This window comes from Bicyclus anynana, chromosome 16, assembly GCF_947172395.1.
Source record: "Bicyclus anynana chromosome 16, ilBicAnyn1.1, whole genome shotgun sequence".
Taxonomy (NCBI): Eukaryota; Metazoa; Arthropoda; class Insecta; order Lepidoptera; family Nymphalidae; genus Bicyclus; species Bicyclus anynana.
The window spans coordinates 455,772-469,136 of NC_069098.1; the positions used below are offsets into that span (position 1 = coordinate 455,772).

Sequence of the window (13,365 nt, forward strand, 5' to 3'; positions counted from 1 at the left end):
AAGAGGTGTGGTGGGTCAAAGAGAGGAAATATTTTGATACCATCAACTTCAAAGCTGTCACTTTTAAACTCTTCACCCTTTTTTACATATTCCTGCACAGTGTCCTCATGTAAGCTTTTAATTGTGCTCATATTCGTGGTAGACTGGTCACACACGGTGCAAATAATTTTTAAGCCTGTTGAAGAAATAACTCTTATGGATTCTTTTATAAGAATTTTTAAATCATCCTTTTTAGTGGCACTTTGACAAAAAGTAAATGAAATGGGCTGCTTAAATTTTCCCTTGATGCTTTTAATCATAATCACTAATGCATGGTCAGCTATTTTCTTCGTTTTTTTGTAACCAAAGTCTTCAAATCCAATTATTTCTTTACAGGAAGTATTATAATAGAGACCAGGTGATAAAGCAACTTCATCGAAAATAAGACTGCACAACCTTTTCTCCATTGGTAGTTTTCTCACTGCTTTCTTTAAATTCTCTATAATATGTAAATTAATTCCTGGCTTCATAACTACGTAACTTAAAAGTTTTTGTAATGTTCTCTTAGAAGGCAGAACAAACAGCTTTTTAAGTAGATTATAGCCTTTAGGGCTTTGTTTCAAAATCGTCAAACAAAGTATTTTCTCTTTTAATGAATATTTTCGTCCCCTTGGCCTTTTTCCATGTTTTAACTGCATTGTCATGAAAATTTTCATGGGTTCTGGAAATTGTTCGATAACTTCTAAAAATGCTTTTGATTTAGAAATTCTTCCCGCCATTCTTATCATTTGGGTTTGAGTTTCACATTTTTTTCGAAGTTTCGTAATAGTTTCCTTAAGCGAATCAATTTTCTTTACAAGACCTGAAAAACGAAAATACAATAAAAATACAAACAAAAAAAATTCGGAGCAATAGATTAAAATTTCAAAAAGGGAAAGATATAAAGTAAATATGCCAACAATTTTTTAAGGTGGCACCATTCTAAAAAAACATATATTTGCTTTAGACTTTTATATCCCCATTTATTATATTTTTAAAATTACGTTTTATTTCTTTATTTATAGTTTTATTAGACATGCTGTAAAACACTTAGCTCTATACCTCAAAAACTACTAAACCAATTTTGATGAAACTTGCACTGCTCCCGGAGTATACCTTTACTACAGCCAATTTTTTTTTTATTACTATTTTTAATTTTAAATATAAATATACTTAAACAATACACAAGACTATCTAGCCCCAAAGTAAGCATACAGAGTAGCTTGTGTTATGGGTACTAGGATAGTTGATATTATAATATTTATATACATTTATATAATACATAAAAATACATATATAAATTATAAATAAATAAATAAATACACACAGACATTGGAAAACACCCATGCTCATCACACAAATATTTTCCTGTAGTGGGAATCGAACCCACGGCTGTGGATGCAGCAAGCAACCCACTGTGCTACGCGGCCATGGTTTATCAACAAACAAACTAAAAATGAAGGTACAAAACGCAAGTTATTTCATTCCTAATTTATTTAAAATTATGTATTCTTTGTTTATAAAATGTCATTTGAAAGATATTAACTATACTCCTTATGATTAACGGTTGCCTGGAAGACATCACTTTAGAGATAAGGCTGCCGTTACACCATACCTGTTACATTTTTTCCTTTTAATTTAATTTGTAAAAGTCGAAAGTCCCAATAAAATTGATTCAGCCATTCCAAAGATTAGCCCGGACAAACAGACAGAGAAAATTTTTAAAAAGTTCGTTTGTATTTGTTTATTGTGTAAATATATAAATATATGCACTTAAGAAAACAACAACTTCTTTTGAAATCACAGACAGACACTTCAAGTTTATTAATGTGTATTGATTTTGATAATATATAAGATATTTATATTATAAAATTTTTTACCTCTAGATTTATGTGAAGTGACCAGTGAAGCCCCATGCACACCTCTATATTTAGGCACTTTATTAGAAACTGAAAATAATAAACAAATGATTTCATTACACACATACAAATATTAAAAAGCTAAAGGTTTTGTTTAGTTAAACGCGCTAATCTCAGGAACTACTGGTTGATAAATGATTTCTGTGTTGGATTATTCAGATAGACTGTATGACATCACCACATAATAAAATAGTAGTGGAATATCAATAGAAAATGGGACAATAGGAAGAAATTATTCCTCTTGAGAGGTATTGATAGGTAATGATTATGTATTGCACCAAACTCTGAATACTCAAAATCAATCAATCAAACTCAAAATATTCGTTTTTAAAGGTCTGAGATGAAACACCAAACTAAATCAGTAGGTGCACTGCATAGACAGTAACAAATATATAAAAAAATAATTAATGAGATTTTTGCATTTTTAATACACTATGTACTATGTATTTCATAGAATACTTTGAATAGTAAGGAAAACTCACCATTTAAAAGAAAATCATAGTTGGTTGCAGGAAGAGTTGTAGCAGTAGTAAGTGTCACTTGTTCTTCAGCTGGATTGTTTAGAACAACTTGTTGAGGTTCCATTAAAGAAGAATGAGGTGTGCTTGTAGATGTTGCCACAACAGATCCCAAAGCTTGTGCTTGAAGACCTTCTGCTGCTAAAATGTAATTGCAATCTCAGATTTAGTACATAATCTTTTTCATTTGCTTCTTTATTATTTTATATACTCATAGAAGAGACATTCATATGAGACCCATAGTTTGATAGTTGCATCATACATGACTGTTTTTCTCATTTTTAATAGGTATATTAAAAATGGGTTTTATATGGAAAGTGGTCTATGACAAGACAATATCTGGCAGTTAATTTGAAATAATTGCACCATCTTTTATTGAAGAAGCAATTTAAGAGATTTATACAATAAGTAGGATTACAAGTTCTTCATGGATTACAACTTTACAACTGTAGATAGATAACTGTAGGTAAAGATCTGATTTTTGTTAAATGTTACAGATTAAATTATCAATTCACTGTAATACTATTTTTATAAATAATATTTTATTAGTTTTGTAAAAGAAGCTTTGAGTAAAAGATTTTTTAGTTACTAGTTAGTACTGATCACCCATGTGGCCTCGTCAGATGTCCCCTTAATAAACAATAATAATCCTTGAATTTTAACATAGAGAAATTCATTTTGATCGGTTCAGCCATTTAGCCTTGAACAGGTAACAGACAGACAGACAGACAGACAGACAGACAGACAGACTTACTTTCGCATTTATAATATAAGTATAGATTATTTATTGACTTACTTAAATGCAATGTAGGTACTGCATTTCCGGTGAGCCGGTGACTTGGCAATTGAAAATATTTCTCAAAATGTCTGTAGCAGAGCCGGACATTATTGTATATATATTCATTGCCATATTCTTGAGTTGTTGAACTTAATACAGCTTTCCAAGAATTAAACTTTTCCTCGTGTTGGAATTGCCACTTTGGAAATCGATGCAGTGGACCTGAAAGTATGAGGAATTGAATATAAATAGCAGTTGCATTTAAGAATATAATAAGTTATAATAACCTTGCCTGCCCCACTGCTCTTAGAGTTTAAAACAAAACAAAACCTATAAAGTATAAAATAAAATTAGTCAGCTGGGCTCTCACACTATTTTATGGTTAATTTCTCGTCTTTATAACTTCATTCATAATTGCACAGAAAATACCTTCAGTTTTCCCAAAGAAGTCACCAAATTGCAACCAAGATACAGATACAGAATTTGATCTACATGTGGCCCAGTAAGGGCCTTGTAGAATTGTACATGCAACTCCTTGCTCTTCCATATTGCCACACTAGCTTAGTTAGAGTAACTAATTACTATAGGCCTGCGCCATTTCTCTTTGCCAAGGGATAGCAGGGTAAGACCCTTGTCCACAGCAACAACATCCTAATACATATTTACATTCATTTTGAGAAAGTGATCTCTGTCATTGCACACCTCACGATTTATTATATTACGGAGGTTCTTGGCGTTAAGGAAACCACATCCTCCACACTCGCGAGGGAGGTACAACCTCATTACAGATGAACGGGGGTGATGCATCTGGTATGACATCAGCAGTTTGCGGACTTAGCAGTTCAGGGAATCCAGTTCTGTTTAAGTGTGTATGAGAAATGGTATAACCCAGCCATTGAACCTTGTTACCGCCTAATAAAAGACTTTTTAGAACATTTTTCAGGCGGCTGGAGAAGCGTTCCTTTACTAACTGTTTCATATTTCCTGTCTCAATACCAAGTGCTTCTGACAATCCAAAGTATTTATAGGTCTCGCTTTCACGGAGTGGTCTGAGAATGACAGTTTCTGAAATAACTATATTCTCTGCACTAACTATCCTGCCTTGCTCTACATTGATAACCGCACACTTGTCTACACCAAATTCCATCCTTATGTCATTGCTAAAGTTTTATTAATATTAAATTTTCATTTTATATATTTACCAAGGAACAAATTCAAAATGGAGGTAAGTGTATATCGCTAGTCACTTTACACCTATTAGTACGGATTAGAGAAAAGAATCACATCATATAACACGTAGCTAACTTTAATAGAAAAACAAACTTAGTACTTACCATCTACAGTACACCCAAAATAACATTTCATCAGTGATTTTCTAGGCATTTTCTCCGATTACGAATGCAGGTAAGTCGAATGAAGCAGGAAACAGAAACCAATATGAAAAGCCGGGTAAAATCGTTTTGTGAAGAAGATGCCGAGTCCAAATGCAGTCCAAGTCGTCGTTTTTAAAAGAAATCACTTAAAACACTAAAATACAGAAGGAGAGCGTAATCAAAATTCACCAAGCAAGCCACATTCCACCACAAACACAACGTAACGGCTTTCGAATTTTGAATGAAGTCAGTAGTTTTTTTTTTTTATAACCTTTTTACGGCTTAAACTTCTAGCCTTTTTGGCTTTAGCCCTGCCATCTAGTCACGACTCTACAAAACTCAGATAAAAATTTTACTTCCACGAGCGCTAGATGTCGCTAATTTTTTTGTGAATATTCAACTCTGAATTTGTATGACTGTTTCACCCCCCTGACGTTCGCTTTTCGATTTCAAATGAAAAAAAAAAACAAGAAAGAATTTGTATTCAAGCGGAAAAGAGACAGTAGACACCGATAAGAATACGACTGAAGAGATTAGCAATACAGACGTGACGTCATAGTGACGTATCACGTAATAACAGACTTCACGTTCGCCGGATTGCGATGACGAACATTGGGAACAGTGTTGCCAGAAGGTTACTTTTGTAACCTTTTAGGTGATTTTTTGACTGCATTGGTAACTTTTAGGTTACATTAATAAAAAGGTTACTTTTACGTGATATTTCGGAATTTTTAGAATTAACTTACAATTTCGTATATTTAAAACAGAACGGTCGTTAAATCAAGAAATGCGGACAAATGCTCAAGAACTCATCGATGTTTCCGTGTCAATCTCACTATAAATAAGACGTTACAATTGACGTTGCGAAATAAGCAAGTTGCAGTCACATTGAATTTCTTAAAAAAATCTAGTATGAATTTAAAAAATTAACGTCTATTGTTTGTTAAATCCTTGCTCTTTAATTGTATTTCTCTTATCCCATAAGTAAAAGGCAAACAATCAGGGCCTTACTTAAGATGATTCTATTTACGAGTGAAATCTCCTTCGGTTCGTAGTAATTTAGTACTTGGCTAGTATTCGTAACAGACAGATATTAAAAAAAAACAAAAAAAAACAAAATTACTTTAGCCCCCAGAGGCTGAAATGGTGGTTTAGCCATGCTGTGGAACGCAAAAAACAAGAGTAGTAGTAGTCAAAAAGTTACTTTTTACACAAAAAGGTTACTTTTTTTAATATTTCGGGTAACTTCTCATAAGATCCAACTGGCAACACTGATTGGGAATGGAGTTTTTTCACCAAGCACTTTTGCAAAGTTACATCGGTATATAACTAATAACAAGATTATCACGTAATAAATATGTAATATGTATACTGTGTCACAGATTAATAAGAATATGTTCTTAGTCTATCGCAAGAAAGAGGCTGTAGCGCCAGAATAACGCCATCTGTCTGGCTTTTTGAGCGGCTTTCAGTTTCAACTTTCAGTGGCCTCATCTCCTTTCAGATACAAATACCCTCCCGGGTCAGGTTTGTATCGATCTGGGAGGAGATGACCTGCCTACTGCAGTGTCCTCGGTGATCTTTTTCATTTCAAGAATTAATAGATTAAATTGTTAAGATTGTTTATTTACTTACTTACTTTTAAAAAAAGCGTGCAAGTGCAAGTCTTACTCTCGCACAAGTGGTTCCGTACTACGGCAGATTTTTGACTTTATTATTATTATTAATCATTCTATATTCGTAGGTAAATAAGTTGTATCTAAGTAGGTAATTTGTTGGTAAATTATAACATATTTAATTTATACAAGTACTTAAAGGTTTTTTTCTATGCATGTCCTACAACTACAAGATAGGTAAGTAGGCACCTACTTAGGTTTGTTACGTATTATTGAAGATTTCACGACTGTAGGTCAACGGGTCGATTCTATGGTATTGGTTTCGATTCCCTGAAATGGAACTTAGTGCAATATATACCTACCTAGTATAAGTACTTACTTTTTGTTGCGAATATAAAATCAGAAAAAGGGTGAATTAATAGGGGTTGAAAATTTGTATTGAATGTTTTAATTTTTCAAGTATTTTTTGTAAAAAATATTATGTGTACCTACTTACTTCTAGTTAGATAAGTACCTACTAAAAATAATGTAATTCAATATTTACTAAAAATCCAGTTCTGAAAATCCACTAAAAGGTACCTACCCAAATTATCAACATTACGATGAAAAATAATAATCAATATTATGAGGAAACAGTTAAGGAAAGGTTTTTATAATTAAAGTAAATTAAAAATGAGTTCACATTCTTATTCTTTTATTTTTTATTACTTGATATATTTTACCTAATTCATAGGTTGCCTTGTCCAATATATTTTTAATCACAGAATACTTAAAACGCTACCTAATTAATTTCACAATCACCAAAGGTACGCATCTACGTTAACATTTTGATCACTCTTGAGAGTAGTGCTTTGGTTTTCAGCACAGAGCTCCTGGGTTGCATTGACCATTCCCAGCTCGGGTCATTATAAACATTTTCTAAACTGGTCTCGCGGCAGGCATCGGCTGTGGTTACCACCATACTTAGTATTCTATTAATCTTGGTTATCACACTGTCGACAAAGACGTACCGCCGACTGCCGAGCAATTTAGCGTTCCGGTACGATGCCGCGTAGAAACCGTCGAAGAATTGTCATAAATATTGTTGTACCTCTTAGTAGTAAGTAAGCCCGCTTCCATCTTAGACTGAATTGTCACGGATCACGGTCTCAGTCAAAAGTTAACATGCATTAGCTGAATGATTACTCTTAATCCATTATGGTGGTCTATCTCCCAAAAGTCTCCCAAAGAACGGACGCTTTAATTCACCGCAGTATGATACGGATGAATACGAAAACTTATATTGCTTGCTATAAAATATGTTTTTCATTGCTGTTTATTCGGTACGCCTAAACAAAATCCAACTGACGTCGCATTGCCAGAGTGATTGCATTAAAAGTAGATACCTAGATAAACTCGTCTCGTGTTCAGTTGTCTATTTCTATATTTATATAAAAGAGCGTCGTGTTAGTTACGAGTAGGTACATTACTCGTATTTATAACTCAAGAACGGCTGGACCGATTTAGCTGAAAATTAGTGGAGAGGTAGCTTAGAACCAGGAGATAGATATAGGATAGGGGTATATTAGGGTAGGGGTAGGGTATCACCCGCACGAAGTCGCAGGCGTCTGCTAGTTTGAAATAAAACGAGTGTGTTTTAGAACACACTACTGAAGTAAAATTTCTTTCGAAAATAAAAAACAACTTCAGCCACAACTGGAACGCAACAGGTTCTTGAAGTTAGCAAAAAGGGATTGTTTCAAAGTCCTCTAAGAATGTTATCTACTGGTACTTTAGAATAACAAACACTGTTTTACTATGCCTGTAGATGTCAGCACGCATCTTACATGCCTCGCCCGATTACACTTTTCGTAACGCATGCACCATACTCCCCACGTCAAGCGTGCGTAAAGAAGTTTCACTTTTTAAGGACCGGCAACACGTTGAGGTTAGACGAGAGAAGAGCAGGCTTCTCACTCTCGCATAACCAGAGACAGTTTTTCGTATTCGGTCATAACGCTCCTAGTGCCTCTAGCACACAATCCCGTACTATAAAGCCTCTGTCGTCCGTACCGGATGGTACACGCGGCCAGAGCGCTGGAAGCGTCGCTCGTCCTCTTCATACATGATCTGTTTGTGTCGACTGTGTACCACCACGATGCAGTACACCGATATACCTGGAAAGGACCATAAAATAGTTACTTGTAGGATAATAAGCTAACCTATATAATAATAATAAATAATAATTATTATCAAAAGTTTCTCACCCACAGCATAGGCTAATGGAAATAGTTTAAATCTGATCTAAGCTCAAAATCCTATATGCACTATAATTAGGCGTGAACTGTAGTGGGTTTAAAGTGGGTTGCCGTATTCTTGTTTGAAGCTTCTTGCAAAAGTAGTTTTTAACAATTCTATTGAATTATAGACGTAAGAAATATAGATCTACGATGTTAAGTCGAAACCCAACGTTCATAAACAATACTGTAAAGCAAGCAAGGACATATCGTACAAGCCATGGCCCTGCGCCCACGAACCTGACATATAGGTGTTTATGGTGGATTTCCCAACAAATCAACCATGTCTTTTAGATCGAACCAAAGTAATGCTGCAGCAGAAACGAGTATGCCGTTAGTACTACTAATACTTATCCGGTTAAGCTCTGTCCCAACGAGCTCCACAACTAGTTACCTGCTAGGGCTCAAGAAGTTTTACTTACAAGCCCTCGTTAGATGCGCGACGATGACGACGATCTCGACCTGCAGCGTGTCACCCGAGTCCTGCAGGATGAGGCTGATGCCGGTGAGGCACATCGTGAAGTAGACTGCCGTCAGGATGCCTGTCACGATAGTCCACGGCAGTGTGAGGAATGCGAGCTTCTGAAATCACAGGAATGTGATTTTAAAACAAACCATGCAAAAAGAATTGTTTAGTCTACATTTAGGCTGATTTCAAATAGATATTTAAAAAGTAGGTTGCTCTTAAATCATTTGTTTTATGCCCACCATTATGATTACAAAAATTTAACATTACATCGGGCGCTGCTGCTGCATCAGTAGAGACCCTCAAGCGGCTCAACAACTGACCTTGTGAGCGGCTACGATGAGCAGGATGGAGCACAGCAGAGTGACGCCGCTCACGACCGCCCCGACGACGTAGAGCGCGTACTTGTGGTTGGAGATGGCGCCACTGCGGGCGATCGGAGCGAGCGTCACCAGCAGCGTGTAGCCCAACAACTCCAGAAGGGACCACACCTGGAAATACATGATCAGTCAGACCAGACATCAGCAATGGCGTCAAAGTTAAAGAAGAAGATCTACTCCTCTATTTGTAAATAATAATTAGAGAGTGGACCAACGTAGGTACGAGTAGGTACACTTAGTCTTTCTGTCGAGATTTTTTCATCAGTTACCTACTACTCGTACGTAATTTTAAACACCGCACTCAGTGAAATAATATAATCAACGAGTATATGGATCGCACAAACTACACATAGTTTGATCTTCCAGCGTACACGATTCAAGGCTGAGCCATCCTTAAAATAGATTTTAATAAAAACTCATGAATTAGCACATTAAAAACGACGTTATCGTGGGTTAGCTATTTTAATCTACACTTGAAAATGACTAGAATATAATATTAGCTTAAATGTACTTATTCGCAGGGACCTGCATACTTATGTCAGAATAATGTAGGTAGGTATCCGAATAACGAGATTCTGAGTTCCAAAAGCTATTTTTTTGGTACCATTTTAGGAAGTATGGCAGTTTCTAAGTTGCTACCGCCTCCCCATTGGTAGGATTTTGTGTAAGATGTTTGATTGTATGCACGGAATATTACCATTTACCTGTATAAATATTGTCTTATATCACAGAAAACATAAGGTTGGTAGGTGTAAATATTTCTGACATTCCAGGAAACATTATTATCTAACAGATAGCTAGGTGTAAACTAAGTACCTACTTACTTTTAAACAGTAGACAATTATGGTACCTTACACTACCTATATAATCAAAACATTTAGGTATATCTTCCTATTTTTTTATAATATACTAGCGGACGCCCGTGACTTCATCCGCGTGAAACTCGATATAAACTTTCGACTACCCTTACCCTACCCCTAGCCTACCCCTACACTATCCCTACCTACCCTACCCATACCCTAATTGTACCCTACCCCTACCCTACCCCTACCCCTACCCCTTCTTAAAGGTAGCTAGATTACACTTTTTCTATGGACATTTTTACTTTATTTGGCTGGTGGGAGGCTTCAGACGTAGCTAGTTACCACCCTACCGGCAAAGACGTACCGCCAAGCGATTTAGCGTTCCGGTACAATGTCGTGTAGAAACCGGAAGTTGTGTGGATTTTCATCATCCTCCTAACAAGTTAGCCCGCTTCCATCTTAGAATGCATCATCACTTAGCACCGGGTGAGATTGTAGTCAAGGGCTAACTTGTAAAAAATATAAGAAAAAAAATACATCTGGATTACATCCGTCGGATTATTCGACTAGGATATGTGCTACCTATCTAATATTATCGCTAGATGTGTATTGTGTAGCTACATCACTACAGTGTCTAGTTATCCGTGCGCTATCGTCGGATATACAAACAGTGGCTTCTATTCAAGGTTGTGACGTCACTACATACATTAAAACGGTGTCAGTTTCAATATCAGTTCACTATTTTTATAGTACTAGCCGACGGAACGAAACGATTAAGAAGAACTAACTATTTATGAAGGTAGAACTTGGAAAGACAAGCAATCTAATTACATGCCTTACTCTATACATGTCAATGATATATTATAAAATAATAAATATATAACGTAATAAAAGTATGCCCATCAACCTGAAGCATACATAGCTAGGTAGGTGGTAAAATGGAAATATTGGGAATGTGGAACCAAACATCGGTCTGCGTAAAATGAACTAAATATCGATTTATACTGTTTTATTTGTACCTACATTTTATACCTACTTCAAAATATAGTACCTACGTCTATATTTCAAAGGCCACAAACGGTCAATTATTCTCACGTTTCTGTAGCACCCACGACTATAATTGATCGTGTGTTGGTCACTGCGTACATCAAAGATTACAATGTATTGGCGTACATGACTTGTATAGTATGCCGCGTGGGCACTGCCGTTTGCTTTTTAGAAACGTGAGAATAATTTACCGTCAATGACGTCCTTAATATTATGTTTGAAACAATATCATTTACTTTTTCTCTTTACTTTTATCGTATAGATAAGTTGATGTTAGCTTGACTATAAAAATGTGATATACTGCTTATCAGGTGCTGATACTGCAAACAATAACATAACTACTCGTAGGATCAATGATCAAAGATATACAATAAGTTATCTATCGCAATAAATAAATATTCAATTAAATATAATATTATAAGTACCTATTTACGGCATCAACCCATATTCGGCTCACTGCTGAGATCGAGTCTCCTCTCAGAATGAGAGGGGTTAGGCCAGTAGTCCACCACGCTGGCCCAATGCGGATTGGCAGACTTCACACACGCAGAGAGTTAAGATAATTCTCTGGTATGCAGGTTTCCTCACGATGTTTTCCTTCACCGATTGAGACACGTGATATTTAATTTCTTAAAATGCCCCGGACCGGATTCGAACCCACACCCTCCGGAATCGGAGGCAGAGGTCATATCCACTGGGCTATCACAGCTCATCATCAAGTTTAATAAACGAACATAGTTATTTAAGTTTTACCAAAAGCCTACGGAAAACCCTTCCCACCGGAAGTCCTATAGATTTACGAATTATTGTAAGTATCACATCTGTATGTCGAGTTTGGTAGGTATGCTACGATTTATTATGATACTCTCTTTCAGATGGAGAGGAAAACAGAGGTCAAAAAGAACATTTCAGATGTTAGTTTCATAGCAGGTAGTATCCTGTGAGACAGGATGTAACTGTAGGTATCTATCATTTCTATATTTTATATTGATTTCATAGAGATGAGTCATTATTTTGTGGAAGTTCATCATGAAATGAAAAGTGAACAATTGGTATTCACTTTACATAGTAATGTTTTGCCTGTCTTCGCTAAAAACCGACGAATCTAAGCTACATCACCCAGATCCAACAGAAAAATCTTAACGTACCGATATTAGTACCAAAGTATACGTTTCATTCAAATCCCGGAGCATTTAACTCTACAGTTGACTCTACAATGTTCAATCGATCGCGAAGTCTGAATTGGGAAGTTTTCTGATGATTTTCCGTTGGTTTTTGCAGATAATATTTTAAAATAATTAGTTCTACTTAGTACTCACCGTGTACACATAGGCAATAACCAAAGTCCCAGTTTGCAGACTTGCTCCACAACAACATCTCTTCACCATGGGCACACTCATGGCTCCTATATATACGTGTTATAGTCTAAATTCCCAATGAAACAAGTATCTTTCACCGCTTTCAATTAAAAATCCATTAACGAAATGTATAGACTGGAAACTATCATCACTACTACTAGAAACTAAAGCTGAAAAAGATACAGTCTGCCAAGTAAGGAGAAGGATTGTTTTACTTTCAACTGAGATTTCATATTAGTATATTATCTATATGTTAATAAGTACAAGATCAATATTATGTTAAATAGAAAAATCACAACAACTTTTAACAAAAAAAAAATGCTTAAGAAAGTTTATTCACTGAAAACCCACGAAAACAGTTTACATAGTTGGAAACTTTTTTCACAAATCACATTTTACACTAGTATATACAGTTTTATTTACGTTATTTTATTAAAAAAATAAAAAGTGGTCTAGTTATCGCAACGTGTTATTTCACGGGAGATCGCGTTATCACTAACACCTTACTCCACTAACTGCAAAACGTATCTATCGCTGTGTCAAAGATAAAACAACAATAAAACTGCAAATGACGACATTGATACCTACACGTACTTACGAGTTACGACTTGATACCTACTGCCCCTACATGTTCGCTGCAACCTTATCAAATAGGTGTAGGTAATAAGGCTTTTGATAATGTTATCAGATTCCGATACTAGGTTGAAGTTTCCCGCTATTGCACAATAAAGCGAATTGCTTACGATATCAATAACGACCTCAAACTCAGACCAAACAATTCATATTTTTCTTTTTTATTATCATATTTCAAAG

General features: G+C 35.5%; 1 protein-coding gene across 1 annotated transcript; it reads right to left on the reverse strand.

Moving 5' to 3' along the window:
• Window positions 1–6,899: 6,899 nt before the first annotated feature.
• LOC112047569 (uncharacterized) lies at window positions 6,900–13,044 on the reverse strand. Its single transcript, XM_024084711.2, has 4 exons — window positions 12,514–13,044; window positions 9,288–9,455; window positions 8,921–9,080; window positions 6,900–8,378 (listed from the first exon to the last, which is right to left on the reverse strand). The coding sequence occupies exons 1-4, from the start codon at window positions 12,592–12,594 to the stop codon at window positions 8,251–8,253; spliced, it is 537 nt and encodes a 178-aa protein (XP_023940479.1). The 5' UTR covers window positions 12,595–13,044; the 3' UTR covers window positions 6,900–8,250.
• Between the last annotated feature and the right edge of the window lie 321 nt (window positions 13,045–13,365).

Bases quoted from the DNA above. Each gene is read 5' to 3' on its own strand.
- LOC112047569 (XM_024084711.2), bottom strand. From the start codon at position 12,594: ATGAGTGTGCCCATGGTGAAGAGATGTTGTTGTGGAGCAAGTCTGCAA. The intron at 9,081-9,287 runs GTCAGTTGTTGA...CTGTGATTTCAG, and splicing joins TCATCGTAGCCGCTCACAAG to AAGCTCGCATTCCTCACACT. The intron at 8,379-8,920 runs GTAAGTAAAACT...GGTCCTTTCCAG, and splicing joins CGCGCATCTAACGAGGGCTT to GTATATCGGTGTACTGCATC.